The sequence below is a fragment of the Canis lupus genome, chromosome 20 (assembly GCF_003254725.2).
Source record: "Canis lupus dingo isolate Sandy chromosome 20, ASM325472v2, whole genome shotgun sequence".
Taxonomy (NCBI): domain Eukaryota; kingdom Metazoa; phylum Chordata; class Mammalia; order Carnivora; family Canidae; genus Canis; species Canis lupus.
In genome coordinates this window covers 45560038-45578137 of record NC_064262.1, presented here as the reverse complement: position 1 = coordinate 45578137, position 18100 = coordinate 45560038, and the positions used below count along the sequence as shown (strand labels likewise).

At 50.1% G+C, this 18100-nt stretch overlaps 1 protein-coding gene across 1 annotated transcript; it reads left to right on the top strand.

Moving 5' to 3' along the window:
* Positions 1-7068: 7068 nt before the first annotated feature.
* On the top strand, positions 7069-15658 carry PGLS (6-phosphogluconolactonase). The gene is made up of 5 exons (XM_025457983.3): positions 7069-8843; positions 12129-12236; positions 12686-12787; positions 13075-13215; positions 15298-15658. Exons 1-5 carry the CDS (start codon positions 8556-8558, stop codon positions 15433-15435), a joined length of 777 nt encoding a protein of 258 aa, XP_025313768.1. The 5' UTR covers positions 7069-8555; the 3' UTR covers positions 15436-15658.
* The last annotated feature ends 2442 nt before the right edge of the window (positions 15659-18100 follow it).

Sequence of the window (18100 nt, the reverse complement as noted above, 5' to 3'; positions counted from 1 at the left end):
TGCCTGAATCCTGGTTATTTACTGTCTGTCTCCACATGGCACAAAACCCTTTCTGAGTTTCAGAAGGCAGGACTTTTTGCCAGAGAACTCGTGATCATGTGACAAGAGCAAGACGTGACCTTTTCTCACTGCCCTCTGTGGCCTGGAGCTGCAAGGCCTCTGGGGCTGGAGCACAGGTTGCCTGCCCATTAGCAGTTAGGGTCCTTGCTGCCTCCCTGCAGCCTCTGGGGGCTCAGTCCCAGGGGAGGGACTGATCTGCTGTGGGTTCTGAAGGGTGCCCCAGGGTGGCCATAGCTCTCGGTGAGGGCTGAAAAAGACCTTCCAGCCGGGACATGCAACTCCAGAGTTTATATACTTAATCCTCACTTCTGCTGTTCCTCCTCCAGTATTACAACATCTGTCTCATCTTGTCTCCACTTCAGGGGACAGAGGAGCAAAGGTTTGTGATGATTGGGCATTTTCTGGGAGGAGACACTGAGGGGGCAGCCCTGGGGATGGATGGGGTGGGGGCAGGGGATGGACGAGGCCCTGGTTGGGATGGTTCATCCATGGATAAACCTGGTTCATTGGGATGGCCCTGGTTCATCCATGGGTGGGGCTGGTCCTTGGATGCCCGTGGTCCCCAAGGTGAGGGAGGCAGGAGAAGGACCTGCTGCCGCCGGGATGGAGCGCCCTTGGTATGCTGATAAAGTAACATCCCACCAGACCTCACAACCACCATGGTCCCCATTGTACAGATAAGAGAACGGAGGCATGAGAGGAGGCGTGAAGTTAACGCCAGCGGCTCCTGGCAAGAAAGCAGGCCAGAGGGACCTTTCTTGTTCCAAAGCCGGGGACTCTCAGCAGGGTCAGAAACTCCCTCTGAGCTGGCAGGAAAATAATCCTGGTGACTCCCAGCAACAGGCTCTGTGTTTGTCTTTTTAATTAAATAACAACAAACTTTATTTACTACAGCAATTACAGGTCTATAAAAAAAAACGAGTGGAAAGTGCAGACTTCCCATATACTCTCTCACCCTGCACTGCTGTTTCTCTTACTGTTTACATCTTGCCTTACTACACTGCATTTGTTGTGATTGATGAGTCTGTGTTCATGCTTTATCATTATTTACAGTTCACAGTTTCCATTCACATTCACTCTGCGTTGTACATTCTGTGCGTGTTGACATGTGTCCCCTGTGATGGTATCACAGTTTCTCTGCCCTAAAAATCCCCTATGCTTCATCTTTTCATCCCTCCTATCCCAACCCCTGGCAACCATGGATCTTTTACGGTCCCCATAGTCTTGCTTTTTCCAGGTCACACGCCTAAAATCCCACAATGTACAGCCTTTTCAAACCAGCTTCTTTCACTTAGCAAGATGCCTTTAAGATCCATGCCTTTAGGGCAGCCCTGGTGGCTCAGCAGTTTAGCGCCGCCTTCAGCCTGGGGTGGGATCCTGGAGACCAGGATCGAGTCCCATGTCGGGCTCCCTGCATGGAGCTTGCTTCTCCCTCTGCCTGTGTCTCTGCCTCTCTCTCTCTATGTCTCTCATGCATAAATAAATAAAATCTTAAAAAAAAAAACCCATGCCTTTAGATGGCTTGAAATATCATCTACTTTTTAAAGATTTTATTTATTTTAGAGACAGCAGGAGCGGGAGGGGCAGAGGGAGAGGGAGAGAGAGCGAGAGAATTTCAAGCAGACTCCATGCTGAGTGTGGAGCTTGATGTGGGGCTTCGTCCCAGGACCCTGAGATCATGACCAAGGGTCAGATGATTGTACCAGCTGCACCACCCAGGCGCCCCAAGAGCTTTGTTTTTTGGTTGTGTGTGTGTGTGTGTGTGTGTGTGTGTGTGTAATGAGAAGTTCTGTGACTTGCCCCCAGGGAGCAAGACTTGTTAAGTCTGGAGGAGAGCCAGGATCAGAAGGCACTCCGCCCCAAGCCTCTCCTTTACAGAGGGCTCCTGGACAGATGTGTACAGAGGGGATGTCTGTCCCTGTGATGTGGGAAGAGAAAACCCCAGCCTGGCATCAGCACGTGGGCCAGGAGCAGCAGGGGTTGGGTGAGTGGTGTGTGAGGGACGAGGAGGGAGAAGCCTAGAGGGCATGTGGAAGAGGGAGAGCCTCTCTAAGGAGAGGTGGCTGCAGGCTGCGACCTTGCCTCAAACCTTTCAAGGGCCTCCCTCACCCTGGGGAAGAGCCCAGGCTCCCTGGCTGGCACCACCACCCTGGGGCTCTTCTCCTTCCACCACAATTGGTCATTTCCAGCCTGTGTCTGGCTTCCATGCCTTTCCTCCTGCTATCTCTTATGCATGAACCATTGTTCCCACACTGCATGCCTGGCCAACTCCTACTGATCTGTGTGGTTCTTTTTTTTTTTTTTTTAAGATTTTATTTATTTCTTCATGAGAGATACAGAGAGGCAGAAACATAAGCAGAGGGAGAAGCAGGTTCCCATGGCGAGCCCAATGCGGGACTTGATCCCAGGATCACACCACTGAGCCAACCAGGCGTCCCTACTGATTTGTTTTTAATTGAGGTGTCACTCACATACCATAATATCAGCCCTTGGAAGTTGTACAATCTAGTGGCATTTAGTGTTCAAAGTTGGGCAACCGGTCACCTCTATCTGGTTCCAGAACATTTTCAGTCACCCAAAAGAAAATTTCATACCATTAGGAGTCTCTCCCCCAGCCCCTGGCAGCCACTAACTGGCTTGCTGTCTCTGGATTTGACCGTTCTAGACGTTTCATGTAAATGAAATCATACAACATGTGGTCTTTGGTGTCTGGCTTCTTTCACTCAGCATTGTGTTTTTAAGGTTCATCTGGGTTCATTCCTTTTTGTGGCCAAATAATATTCCATCGTATGGTCGGACCATGTTGGGTTGACCATTCGTTAGTTGATGGACATTAAGGTATTTACAGTGTTTGGCTATTGTGAGTAATGCTGCGGTGAACATCCACAAGTCTTTGTGTGAATGTATGTTTTTAATTATTTCAGGTCTAAACCAAGGCATGGAAATACTAGGCCATATGGTAACTGTTTAATATTTTGAGGAACTGCCAGATTTTTTTCAAGGCGACTGCACCATTTTATGGTCCCGCCAACAACAATGTCTCAGAGTTTCAGTTTCCCACATTCTTGCCAGCACTCTTTTGGGGAAATATATCTATCTCAGGCAAGACATAGCCAACACACGGACCTGGGGTTTCTCTCCAGCCTTCTTCTCTGTCTCAGTGAGTTTAAGCTCCACATGCATCCAATTAAGTAAGCTAGACATTCAGGAACTCAGTCCTGATTCCTCTTTTTCTCATGCTCCACGGCCCATCCATTAGAAAGGACCAGGAGCCCTGCCTCAAAGCAGATCCTGAACCCACCGAACCCAGCCAACACTAGACTTCTCTAACCCCCTAAAATGGCTCCTAGCTGACCTCCCTGCTTCCACCCCACCCCTCACAATCCCTTCACCTAGGAGCCAAAGTGATTTTTTAAAAACATTCCCTAGGCTCTCCCCTATTCAAAGCCTTCCAGAGGTTCCCCCAAGACCAGCCTTTCTGGTCTGGCCTGGGTGGTCAGTCTCTAGTCACACTGCCTGCCTTCGTGTTCCTGCCTTAGGGCTTTTGCATCTTTATGCTCCTGCTGGAGCCTCACTCTTCCTCTAAATACACAACCAGGCTTCCATGTAAATGGCATCTCGTTCACCTCCCAATCTCTACAGCCCCGAGTCACCTCTCCTGTCACCTATGGTATCTCCATTACTGCACTGCTTTTTTCTTGTGTTTGTGGCTCATCTTTAATTGTCTGACTTCTCCAGGATGGTGTAAGCTAGGAGAGGGTAGGGACTGCACCCAGGGGCTCCATCAGATGAAGAACAGTATTGGGCACAGGAGGAGCTTGATAAGTGGTTTTCTAAATGAGTACATGAAGAAACCATTAGGTCCCCTGAGTCTCAGTTTCCCCAGGTGTGAAATGGGAGCATCTGAGTGAAGGCTCAGGTGTATTGTGATGGTGAGTGAGGACGTGTGGAGCCCTGGTGAGCAGGACAGCTCCTTATAGGTGTAGAGTCTCAGCATTGTGATAACCAGGGCATCAGAGCAAAGCCTCTGGTCCTGACTTCTGCTGAAGCGAAGTGTGCTCAATATTAAAACTCATCTGAACAACACTTTGTGGATAACAAGCCACCTTCCACCCTTCCTCGGAAGCTGTCACTGTGGGCTGCCTCAGTTGGCTCCCTTGCCCTCTGGGCACAATGGATTCAGTCTTTGGGTGACACCAACAGATCAGAGGAGGAAAGAGGTCACAGTACTTACTCCCTGGTAGACCTCCGTGTGATCGGGGTTACGTTCTTCTACTGAGGGCCATGGCTCTTGTCTGCCACCCTCTCCTCCAGCAGCCACCCTCCTCGAGGTCCCCATAAACCATTTCCTCTTCCTGTCCCATTTACTGACTGGTGGAAACATCCTCTAGCTGATGCTCTAGCTCCAGGCTGCTCACCATCCTCAAACCTGACCACATCTTTGTCTACAGCACCTTCATTCACTTTCCCCATCTGTGGCATTTAAGAGCGCCCCGTGCTCCCCACCAGGATCCTGCCGACACAGCGTCCACATAACCACACTTTCTACAATAAGTATGCCTACTTGTGATGGTGGCATTTATGCTTTTCTTTCTTGCCTTCCTTTTCCAATCTGATATCCCAACCTTCTACCCTCTGCTCCAAGACTACCCCTTAAGCGCAGAGAACCAAAATCAACTAGCAGCTTGAAAGACAAAATGTTTTCAACATCTTGGACAGGAATGCGATTATGTCTCCCCTCCCCAGGCTGGATGCAGCCCCTTCTTTTCACTCTCCAGCTCCTGCATGCAGACAGTTAAGATTATTTCCAGCGAATGGAGTCATAGCAGTCAGTCTAATGAGTAATACTGAGATTTGACCTATGCTCTGTATTGCTTAGGTTTCTAGCAAATAAAAGCAGTTCTTTTCTCCAAGTTTGTCTTGAACCTGAGCTGCTTTTTGTAATTTTTCAGGATTAAAGGGGTGGGGCCATTTTACACAAGCAATTAGATACCTTTGAAATAAAAGAGGATGTGTGTATATGTGCATGCATGTGTGTGTGCTTGTGAGTATATTTATCTGTCTTTTTAAAGATTTCTTTATTTGAAAGAGAGAGAGAGAGAGGGTGAATAGGGGGAGGCGCAGGGGGAGAGAATCTCGATCAGACTGCCTGCTAAGCACAGAGCCCACTCAGGGCTCACTTGGGGCTCAATCTCATGACCCATGAGATCATGACCTGAGCCAGAACCAAAAGTTGAACACTTAACTGAGCCACCCAGGCATCCCATCTGTTCTTTTGTATCATAGTCACCATTCTGGGTCTGTGAAGTGGTATCTCATAGTTTGATTTGCATTTCCCTGGCAGCTAATGAAGAGGACATCTCTGCATGTGGTTATTGGTGATTTCTGTATCTTCTTTGGAGAAATGTCTATTTGTGACCTTTGCCCATTTTTATTTTTATTTTTTTAAGATTTTTATTTATATGAGAGAGAGCGTGAGCATGAGTGGGGGGAAGGGCAGAGGGAGAAGCAGACTCCCCACTGAGCAGGGATCCCAATATGGGGCTTGATCCCAGGACCCTGAGATCATGACTTGAGCTGAAAACAATTGCTTAATGGATTGAGCCACCCAGGTGCCCCCTTTACCCTTTTCTAAATTGGGTTTTAAAAAATTGAGTTGTGGGCAGCCCAGGTGGCTCAGTGGTCTAGCGCCGCCTTCAGTCCAGGGCAGGATCCTGGAGACCCAGGATTGAGTCCCACGTCGGGCTACCTGCATGGAGCCTGCTTCTCCCTCTGCCTGTGTCTCTGCCTCTCTCTCTCTGTGTCTCTCATGAGTAAATGGATAAAGTCTTTTTAAAAAAATTTGAATTGTAAGAGTTCTTATTCAGTACCCTAGATCCTTATCATATATGATTTGCAAATTATTCCCAATCTGTGGGTTCTTTTCACTTTCTTTTTTTTTTAATTTTTAAATTTATTTATGATAGTCACACAGGGAGAGAGAGAGGCAGAGACACAGGCAGAGGGAGAAGCAGGCTCCATGCACCGGGAGCCCGACGTGGGATTCGATCCCGGGTCCCCAGGATCACACCCTGGGCCAAAGGCAGGCGCCAAACCGCTGCGCCACCCAGGGATCCCCTTTTCACTTTCTTGCTGGTGTCAGTTGAAATATGTTTTTCATTTTGATGAAGTCCAGTTCATCTATTTGGTTTTGTTGCCTGTGCTTTGGTGTCATTGTCTAACCCAAGGTTAGAAAGATTTATGCCTTTATTTTCTTCTAAGAGATTTTAATTTAACTTTTACATTTAGGTCTTCAATCCATTTTAATTTTTAAGATTTTAAGTAATCTCCACACCCAACACGGGGCTCGAACTCACAACCCTGAGATCAAGAGTCGCATGTTCTGACTGAGCCAGCCAGGTGCCCCAATCCATTTTAGTTTTTGTATTATGGTGTGAGATGGGGCTCTGTATTATTTTTCCATTGCTGATGTAACAAATACCACAGACTTACTGGCTTAAAATAACACCAATTTATTATCTTATAGTTTGGAAGTTCAGAAGTCAGAAACGGATCTCACTTGATTAAAATCAAGGCATTGGCATGGCTGCATTCCTTCTAGAGGTTAAGAGAACCCATTTCCTTTGCCTTTTTTGGCTTTTAGATGCCACCCACATTCCTTGGCTCATTGCCCCTTCTTCCATTTTCTAAGACAACAGTGGGTGAGTCTTTCTCATGCTGTCATTCCTCTGGTTCTTTCTCCTCTGCTTCTTTATTCCATTTATAGGGACTCTGATTACATGGGGCCCATCTAGGTAACCTATTTTAAGGACAGCTGATTAGCAGTCTAATTCCATCTGCAACTTTTATTTCTCATTGCCAAGTATCCCAACAGATCTACATATTCTGAGGATTTTGTGTACATACATTTGGCGATTGGGGGAGGGTCTACAATTCTACAACTACAGGGTCTAATTTCATTCTTTAACATGTGACTATCCTGTTCTATTTGTTGAAATGATCTTTTTTTTTTTTTTTCTCATGGAATGATCCTGGCACCCTTGTTAAAGATTCATCAACCATACTCAGGTGCCTGGGTGCTCAGGTCATGATCTTGGGGTTGAGATTGAGTCCCACGTTTGGTTTTGTGCTCAGCGTAGAGTCTGCTTGAGATTCTTTCCCTCTTCCTCCCCTTCTGCCCCTCCCTCTACTCGTGTGCAACACACTCTCTCAAATGAATAAATCTTAAAAAAAAAAAAAGTCACTGACCATAGATACATACTTCTGCATTCTCAATTCTAATCATTTATGTCTCTCCTTATGCCAATACCACACTGTCTGGATTACTGCAGCTTTGTAGTAAGTTTGAAATCAGGAAGCGTGAGTCTTCCAACTTTGTTCTTTTTCAAAATTGTTTCGGCTACTTGGAGCCTCTTGCAATTCCATATTGAATTTTGGGATCTGCTTGTCAATTTCTACGAGAAAGGAAGTCCGAACTTTGATAGCAATTGCATTAAATCTGTAGACAAATTTGGGGAGTACTGCTATCTTAATATTAAATCTTCCAATTCATAAATATAAGGTGTCTTCCCATTAGATCACCTTTATCTTTTTTCAGCAGAGCTTTATAGTTTTCAGTGCACAAGTTTTGCAATTCATTATTAAGTATCTCATTCTTTTTGATGTTATTGTAAGTGGACTGTTTTCTTCACTTGTTACAGATTTTAAAGATGCACTACCTATATACATGTCTCCTTGCACTTATTATAGGGTACTGAATTATCCCCTCCAACCCCAATAAGTGGCTCAGTTACCCAGGCCCACCAGGCCTTCTCCCCTTTTCAGCCATCTCTGCCCCCGCTGTTCCCTGGAATACCCTTTCTCATCAGCCAAGACCCATCTGCCCCATTCTAGGGGAAACAAGCCAGTGTGGAGACCTCTCTGGGTCCTCATGGAGACACAGAGATCCCCAGGTAGCATTTGCAGAAGCAACTCAACAATTATGTTTTCAGGCCCACCACTGCACCAGGCATGACGGTTCAGGAGGCTTCGAGGCATCAGTGAACAAAACAAACCCTGCCCTCATGTCGCTTGTAGTTTAATTAAAAGAGGGAGACAACAAAAAGCAACAAGATAAATGTTATGACAAAGTCCATCAAAATGTGCCTTTCTCCAGGAAGTCTCCCATCTCCTCCCTCCATCCCACCCCACAATCCCCTCTTGGGGACCCCAGCTCAAGGGTCCTCTCCGGCCCCGCCCTGACACCACGAGGCCGAGGGCAACCGCACCGGTTCCGCCTGCCCCAGCCCAGGAAGGAGCCCCGGCACTGCGTGCAGAGAATCAATAAGCCCCTTCGGATCTACGGCGGGTCCCCTCCGCGCCCTCACTCGTGGGACTGCGCATGCGCCACAGGCGGCCGCCCGAAGGTCCTGACAGCCGGGCGGCGGGGCCGGCTTCCGCGCAGGCGCACTGGTGGCTGTCCGGAGCGCTTCCGCCTCCCCGCCGCCGCCGTCGCCATGGCCGCGCCGGCCCCGGGCCTCATCTCGGTCTTCTCGAGCCCGCAGGAGCTGGGCGCGTCGCTAGCGCAACTGGTGGCGCAGCGGGCGGCGTGCTGCCTGGCGGGGGCTCGCGCCCGCTTCGCGCTCGGCCTGTCGGGCGGCAGCCTCGTCTCCATGCTGGCTCGTGAGCTGCCCGCCGCCGCCGCCCCCGCCGGCCCCGCCGGCCTCGCACGCTGGACCGTGGGCTTCTGCGACGAGCGCCTCGTGCCCTTCGAGCACGCCGAGAGCACGTACGGTCTCTACCGGGTGAGAGCTACGGGGGCCGCCGGGGGTCACGCCGAGAGGGCCGCGCCCACTGTCCGCGCCCGACTACGGGGGCCGCTGGGGGTCATTTCAAGCAGGCCGCGCCCACCTCCTGAACCCCGTCGCGGGGGTCGCTTAGGGTCACACGACGCCCTCTGCCGCCATCTGGGAATGGTCGGCTGGGAGCCCTGAACTCCCACCTCCACTGCCACCCTTGGGGGCCGGCGGGGGCCTTGAAGCCCCGTTTTGCTTTACCCGGTGGCCAGGTAGAGGGAAGCGCCGGGGCGAGGGCGTGGAGGTGAAACAGTGACCTAGAGAGGCCCAGGCGCCCGGCCTGGTAGCTTGCAAGGGCTGACTTAGGGAGCGGCCAGGCAGGAGGTGTCGGCTCGCTCATCTCCAACCTGGACGCCTTTGTGGTGATCTGCACGCAGCGTTTCGGCGCTGGTCGCCTCCCAGGCTGGTGATCTTTGGCTCGTGGGCTCAGGTCCTATAGAATCAGGGAAACTGAGGCCTGGAGGAGGCGTGGTCCGCCTTGCGGTTCTCCGCCTGCATCTGAGGCAACCCCTCCCCCCTAGACGTGGAAAAATGGGAGGTGTGGCAGGGGCGGGCGTGGCCAGAGGCTTCAGGTCACTGGGTCCTGGGTGTGTTGCTGTCTCTTTGCATAGAAGCTTGAGCTGATTTTCTGGGGTTCTTTGTTTGTTTTGTCATAAGAAGGAAGGTCCACTGATTGCGAAGCACTTTATCCACACCATCTCACGAAATTTCGCAATAACCTGTGAGGTGGAGGCTGTTAGTTCCTCCGTTTCATAGATGGAGAAACGGGCCAGAAGAGGAAAGCTTGTGTGCCAGGATCACTTAATGACCAGTCGGGGAGCCAGGGTTTGAACTGGACCCCCCAGACACCACCTGGGACATATCTCAGGGGTAGGGCCTTGTCTTCCTCAAGAGCTTCATTAAAAAGTGGGCTTGATCTTTCCTTCCTTCCTTCCTTCCAAACACACAGAGAGGGGCAGAGATACAGGCAGAGGGAGAAGCAGGCTCCCTGCATGGAGCCTGAAGTGGGACTCGATCCCGGGAACCCAGGATCATGACCTGAGCCAAAGGCACACACGCTCAACCGCTGAGCTTCCCAGGTGTCCCCTCATGTTTCTTTCTACTTTGAATGAGTTTGAAGAACTTTTGCTTTTTTTGTGTCCCTGTATCCAGCACTGAGGACACAGCAGGGTGCTGGGCAGTTCTCTCATGGGACTCATAGTGGGGCATTGGCCACCTACACACAGGGCAATAAACAAGGGAAATACACTCAGAGCATTCACATAATGCAGTGTAGACAAAAGTAATAGTGTAAGATAGGAAGTGCCCCGGGGAGATCCTTCAGCGGGGACGGTGGGGCAGGGGTGCTTTGAGGGATGATGTTTGAGCTGAGGCCTGGAGGTGTGAGGACCTGGCCTGTGCGCAGAGCTGGGGCAGAGGGTATGGCGAAGGCAAACACTATGCCGTGAGAACAGATGTGGGGCAAGGATTTGCTGCTTTTGCCAGTTCCCTGGTGAGAGGAGTCATGTGATTCCCTGGGGCTGCCATAACAAAGGACCACAAACTAGGTGGCTTAAAACAACAAGAATTTATTTTCTCAGTTCTGGAGGCTAGAAGCTGGAATCCAGGTGTTGGCAAGGCCTTACTTCCTCTGGAAGCTCAAGGGGAGGATCCCTGGCCTCTTCCAGCCTCTGAGGGCTCCAGGTGTTTCTTGGCCTTCAATCTCTGCGTCTGTCTGTTCATGGCCTTCTCTGATTCTCTCTGTGTCCTATCCTTAGAAGGATACCAGTCATTAGATTTAGGGCCCACACTAATCTACTATGAAGTCAGCTAATGACATCTGTAAAGACCCTCTTCCAAAGAAGCTCACATTCTGAGGTTCTGGGTGAACATGAATTTGGGGGGCCATGAGTCAACCCAGTATAGGAAGGCAGGATTGCTTCTATCCTCAAGGACGGATCCCGTGTCCCTTCGGGCTCTCTCGGTGTGGATGGTCTCCTGTTCACCTTGTATGCTCTATGGGTTTCTACTGCTGAGGTCCGGGCTTCATCTGGGCTGGGAAGATTAGCTGGGGCTGCCTCCTTCCTGGGAATGGTTCCTCAATGCCTTCAGAATGTTAAGAGAGAAACAGTCCGATCAACCAGCAGTTCCACTTCCAGGAACCTGCCTGACTGACACGCCAGCCGCTGATTCCCTGGTAGGAGCCCAGCTAGAGGAGGAGGGAATGGCTCTAAGCCTGTAGGCAGAGTGCAGCTAAGGAGAGGATCACGGGACTGAAATAGGGCACTGATATTCCCCGTTGGCTTGGCTTTGCTCAGCGTAATCCCAGAGAATGTGTATAGATGGGGACCTTGGACAAAGCAGAGAGGTCTTTCCAACAACAGATCTGACCCCGTCCCTCCTTGGCTCACATACCCTCCCTGGCTCCCCGTTATTCTCAATACAGAGCTCTTACTCCTCAGGCCACTGTTCAGGGCAGTCAGCCCTATGTGGTATGGCATGTTTACTCCGTGTCCCTGTCACTTGCCCCCTCTAAATGCAATATTTTTTTCTGCTTCCTTCTTTTTCTGTGTGGCTCAGCTTGGCATTATCTCTGTGGCAAAGGCTGCCAAGATCCTGTGTGAAGGGAGGTACCAAGGTAGGGGTCAGCAGTGTCTGTCCCAGAGCAGATCAAAGGCTCATCTGGGGAGATGAGGGAAAGGGCTAGAGCCCTCCACCTTGTAGGAGGCCTGACTCCAGGTGCTTCCACAGAAATTAAATCCATCTTTCAGAGGCTATGGTGTGTGCTATATGCTGGGCATGGGCACCCTGTAGTGGCAGCCTGGAAGAGAAGTCAGTGCTTATCAAATTTGTGGCGCCTCCAGGCCACAATGAGGGGACAAACAGGTGGATGCTCGGAAAAGGTGGTTTGAAGGATGTAGAGGAGTTTCCCAGACAGGAGCAGTGGCTTACGTGTGGGTTGGGGTGGCAAGGTCAGCAGGACCTCATGGAGGGCAGAGAGGGGCTGGGTTTGATCCTGAGGTGCAGGGAACCCTGGGGGCTTGGAAACAGGGCTGTGGTGTGGCTACTCGGGTGCAGGCTGGGGCCAGGAGGCCCCCAATCCTGCTGGACTTGAGAAAGACTCCTGGTGGAATGCCACTGGGTTCCTGACTCCCACAGGAGGTGGGTATAATGGCAGTCCTGTCCTGGAGGCATCCTCATGCCTCTGGGAACCATGCGTTGCTGTTGGTGACTTTGTCCCTCCATCTCCTGCAGACCCACTTGCTCTCCAGGCTGCCCATTCCTGACAGCCAGGTGATCACCATTAACCCCCAGCTACCTGTGGAGGAGGCAGCCGAGGACTATGCCAAGAAGCTGAGACAGGTGAGTCCCAGAGTGTGGCCCCAGGAAGGCCTCATCCATACAGTGGTGATGGAGCAGCCCTGCAGGCGGCACTGCTGTGATTGTCACCAGCAAAATCTGCCCCCCTCTACAAGGACAGTTGGCAAATGCTGTTCCACCCTGGACAGATGCCTTTGAGGATCTCCCTTCTGAGAGGCCACAGCCCCACCTTTGGGTCCCTGAGGGCAGCCCAGCTTCTGACACTCTGGGAGCAGGCCTGGGTTCTCACATCTTGGGGACAGTTGTGTCCCCAGACTCTTGGCCAGTCAGATAGGTGAAATATGGAACCTCATAGAGTCCCTTTCATGCAGGTGAGGCTGAGTCTTGCACCCTGTGTTATAACCACTTGGGATTCTTTTTCTGACTACTGTTTGTTTGTGCCCTTGGAGTATCCCCCACAACCTGTCAGGACTGTCTTTTTTCCCACCCAGGCCTTCCAAGGGGACTCTATTCCAGTTTTTGACCTGCTAATTCTCGGGGTGGGTCCTGATGGCCACACCTGCTCACTCTTCCCAGACCACCCCCTCCTGCAGGTAAGCACCCCCACATGGGCCTCTGCTGACCAGGGCTTCCAGAGGGAGGGCCACTTTTGAGCGGCTGGGTACCCACAGCAGGATTTGAGTCAGCCTTTGCCAGTTGGCTGGGCTTAAACTCTTTTGAGCCTCAGTTCACCCATCTTAAAGTGAAGGTTTAGATCAAGCACCACAGGATTAGTAGGAGGGGATGGAATGATGGATGGACCATGCTAAGTGTGTATGAGCTCACAAGAAGTTGAAGTGTCATTGTCCTTCTACCTCCACTCTGGGCCTCCCTCCCCTAGGAACGGGAGAAGATTGTTGCCCCCATCAGTGATTCCCCAAAGCCACCACCACAGCGCGTGACCCTCACACTTCCTGTGCTGAATGCGGCCCGAACTGTCATCTTTGTGGCAACTGGAGAAGGCAAGGCTGCTGTCCTGAAGGTAATGGCTGAGGGCCTCATTCCTAAGAAGGTCACAGGCATGTGGGCCCGGGGATAGAATAGAGCCCCAGACATTATTGTACTGGAAGTACCAGGTCTCAGGGTACTTTAGTAATTCTTGGGTTGAAGAGGAGATGGAAACTAATTAAAGGTTAGTTAGGAACAAACTGTTATGAAATCAAATTGATGGGATGAAGCTAGAGCTGTACTCAGAGGTAAATTCATATTGTAAAAAAGGCAGTTTTAAAAATTGTTAAATAGGGGCACCTGGCTGACTCAGTCGGTAGAGCATGTGACTCTTGATCTCTAGGGTGTAAGTTCAAGGCCCATATTGGGTGTAGAAATTACTTAAAAACAGAATCTTAAAAAAAAATTATTAAATTAAAAAAAAAGTTAAATTGAGCGCTTTAGATTTAGGAAAAAGAATGATAACATAAATTAGAGAAAATTAGTGGAAGTAATAACTGACATTAAAGTCAGAAATTAGGGACGCCTGGGTGGCTCAGCGGTTGAGCATCTGCCTTTGGCTCAGGGCGTGATCCCAGGTCCAGGGATCAGATCCCACATCGGGCTCCCTAAGTAGAGCTTATGTCTCTGTCTGCCTCTCTCTCTCATGAATAAATAAATAAATCTTTTTAAAAAATAAAATAAAATCAGAAATTAATGAATTAGTTAAGGGGTGCCTGGGTGACTCAGTGGGTTAAGTGTCTGACTCTTGGTTTTGGCTGGGTAGTGATCTCATGGTCGTGAGCTTGAGCCCCATGTCTGGCTCTGTACTCATCACGGAGTCTGCTTTGGAATCTTTCTCCCTCTCCATCTGCTTCTTCCCCTGTTCATTTGCTCTCTGTCTGAAATAAATAAATACAATATTAAAAAAAAAAGAAATTGATGAATTGGTTAATATTCTTAAAAGCTTAATGGTGATAGATTCCCAAAGATAGACCTCAGACAAAACTAATCAGGGGGGAGAATTATGTAGTAGGAATAGGTAAAAAATGGAGGAATAAGAAAAAATGATATACTTATGCATAGCATTTTAGGAAAATATAGAATAGATAAGCTATTAATAAGATAATAAAAATATATTTTAATCACTGTCACTGAAAAGGCCAACTGTGGAAGAAAGGGGAAATGTTTTTAAAAATTAACAAATAATAATTCGTCCTCCCAAACTGTTGAGCCCAGATGTCCTCACAGGGTGCTTGGTGTTGGGGTTAAGGGTGAAGACTGTAAAGAATCCAGCAGACCAGCATCCCTACTGGCGATGCCCAGCCAGGCCTTGGGCAGCCACTTTACCCCCCCCACCCAAGCCTCTACTTTCCCATCTGCAAGGTGGGTTGGGAGGGCCCCTCCCCAGTGGACCTCCTGATGGTCAATCCAGGCGATTTTAGCTCACATGAGGCCACCCAAGCCGCAGCTTCCCCAACTATAAAATGGGGGTGGGAACAGAGGTGACCTCACAGGGCTGTGGGCAGAGTAAATGAGTGCATGGGATAGGCCTGGCTATTAGGAAGTGGTATTTATAATTCCTACTCATCGTGAGGTCACATCAGGGGATCAGCACACCATGGCCCGCAGGACCAAATCCCACCAGCTAAGAAGGATTCTTTTTTTTTTTTTTTTTTTGCTAAGAAGGATTCTAAAGCAAACGGGAAAAAAAAGCAAAATCAGTATTCTCTGACACGTGAAAATTCTATGGAATTCGGATCGCAATGTCCATAAATAAAGCTTTACAGGAATAGGCTGTGCCTGTTTGTCGATGTGTCATCTACTAACACCTTTTACTATGTAACAGCAGAGCAGAGTAGTTGTAACTGAGACAGAGTGTGATCTGCAGAGCAAAAGTGTGACTCTAGCCTGTGCAGGGAAGGAGAGCTGACCCTCATATCGAGCAGTCACAGGTGATAGGTAGAAAAGGAAAGGACCTGCTGGTTGGTTAAAGCTAGGACAGCTGGCAAGGCAACATCACATGTTGAGAGTAGGAGAGTCTTGTCTGTGGGGGTGGGGGGGTCATGGGAGCTCTGAGGGGTGCTGGGGGTGCTGGTGGGCCTCATGCTTTCATGCTATTGCCCTTTCTATGCAGCGGATTTTGGAGGACAAGGAGGAGAACCCCCTCCCCGCCGCCCTGGTCCAGCCCCACACAGGGAAACTTTGCTGGTTCCTGGACGAGGCAGCTGCCCGACTCCTGACTGTGCCCTTTGAGAAGCATTCCACGTTGTAGCTGGCCCCAAGGGACACCGCAGCGGGGACCACAAAAAGCCCTTGTGGGCAGGGACCTTCCTGGGCGGGATCCCACTGCCATCACCACTCCAGGCTTCATTTTCAGGAAGCTACGTGGTGCTGCTGGAAGGTCACAGGATCCAGCCGTCAGCCCTGCCCTGGGGTGCTCAGCCCACCAGCCGTGGCTCGGGGTGACCAGATATTAAATGGAGCATTTGCTTGAAGTCTCCACTGTCTCGTGGTCCTTGGAGGGCAGCGGGACCAGGGATGCCCAGGCTGACTGTGTGATCTGAAGCCCGTGTCCCAGCGCATGGAGGTCAGGGAGTTTCCCTGGGGGAGTTTCCCGGGGCTGCCGGAGCAAAGTACCACAAAATTTATGGTTACCCACTTCAGGAGGTCAGAGGTCTGAAATCAAGGTGTCCACAGGTCCTCCCTTCTGGAGGCTCTGAGGGAGAATCTGTCCTGTGCCTCTCTTCTGGGTTTTGGTGACTGCTGGCACTCTTCGCGGGCCTTGACTTGTGGACACATCATTCCAGTCTCTGCCTCTCGTGTCCTGTGTCCTTCTCCCTCTGTGTCTCTCTGTGTTCTCTACCGTTCTAGTGAGAACATCTATCATTGGCTATAGGACAACCCTAGATCCGGGGTGAACTCTTCTCAAGATCCTTAAGAATTATAGTTGCAAATAAGGTCACAATCTGAGGCTCCAGGGGACATATCCTCTGTGTGTGTGTGTGTCTGTGTTAAAAAACACGTAACAAAATTTAACCATCGTAGCCATTTTTAAGAGTCCAGTTCAGGGGCATTAAGTATGTTCACACCATTGTGCAGCTGTCATCACTGTCCATTACCCTAATTCAGTCTCATGTCCTCAAGGTTCATTCATGTAGCCGGGGTCAGGATCTCCTTCCTCTTTATGGCCGAAGAATGTTCCATTGTATGTATGTGCCACACATTTTTCCATTCATCTGTCAGTAGACACTTGGGTTGCTTCCACACTTTGTTTATTGTGATAGTGCTGCTGTGAACACAGTTATATAAATAGCTCAAGACCCGGCTTTCAGTTCTTTGGAGATATTTCTAGCAGTGGACTTGCTGATTCATTTGGTGATGCTATGGTTAAATTTTGAGGAACCTCCATACTGGTTCCTACAGTGGCTGCACCATTTTATATTCCTGCCAGCAGTGCCTAAGTGTTCCAATGTCTTCACATCCTTACCAACACGTGTTTTGTTCTTTTTTTATAGTAGCCTGTGGGTAGACGTATCCTTTTGGGGTATACCATTCAGCCCATGATACACTTGACTGAGCTCTCCCTGCACACATAGGGCCAGTGGCAGCCTCTGTCCCACTATGCTGCGGGCCTTCTCAGAGCCTTGAATGTGCCAGGACGCCTCAGTCTGTGATGTTCCAGGCTGTAGCATTTTCCCACAGTGTGACTGCATGACCCACCTGTCAGCTTCATGGCACCAGGGCTTGCAGCGGGGGAGGCTGGTGGGCACGGGGGGGCCCCAGCCATGCTTGAGCTATGCCAAGTTTGGGGGCTGGGCACGTCCCACAGGCACCTGGTCTGGCTGTGGGGATTGAAACTCTGAAGCCAAAAACCACAGAAAGTGAAGTTTCCTTTAACATCTTGTCTGGGTCAATCACTCAGATGTGAGAGTGAGGAAGTGGGTCAGGGCCAGGGCGGAAACGTGAAGAGAAGCAGAGAAAGCAACCCAGCCATGGGCTTGGGCAACAGCAGGTGGCCGTGACCCTGGTGCTTCAGGCAGAAGCCAGGATGGGGGTGCCAAGAAGCAGAGGGAAGTGATGAGACAGGCATGGGGACCCCATGTGGCGGGCCTCTGGGACAGGTCCCCTTTCTGCCCCTCTCCCTGTAGGAGCAGCCCCCCCCTGCTCAGACCTGCTTGTGTCTGCTCCTCACTCACCTCCCTTCAGCCTACCCACCTTGTGCTGTGCCAGAACCTGTCAAACAATCCCCACCTCAGGGCCTTTGCATGTGCACTACCCAATATTCTTTTTTCTCCAGCTTTTTGCATGACTTGGGCCCTCACTTGCTTTAGGTTGAGGCACAACATCACCTCCCTGATCATGCTCCACCCCTGGTACTTTCTCCCTCTTCCCATTCCATTTTTCCTCCTTACCTTTAACATTATCTGACCGTTTTGTTGCTGTGCCAACTGATGGTCCATGGGGGCTGACCATGGTCCGTTTTGCCCACTTCTGCATCCCTGGCACATCATTCAAGGATGACAGTCAGTCTGGCAACGAGTGATGGTTGTCAAGAGAAGACATGAACCTGGGGCATTGGTGAGGATTACAGTCAGATGTTCCTGGTGGCTTAAACAAAATGGAGAGTTAGCTTTTTTTCTGAAAGGATGCCACCCAGGGTTGATGGAGCAATGTCATGAACTCTTCTGGGACCCCTGGTTCCCACATCGTAGTTGGGTCATTGTCATTATGTGGGTTTTACCTTATGGTCCAAGGTGGGCTGCACATGCTCCAGTCATCACATCCACATTCCGGCCCCTGGAGCTCAACACTCCCCTCGTCTGACACCCTGTGAGAGTCACATTTGATGATATTTCAGCCTGGAGCAGACTCTGCTCCTACCCTTCCTCTCTTCCTTCATCAAACTGAGGGCTGCTCTCTGCCAGGCACTGGAAAAA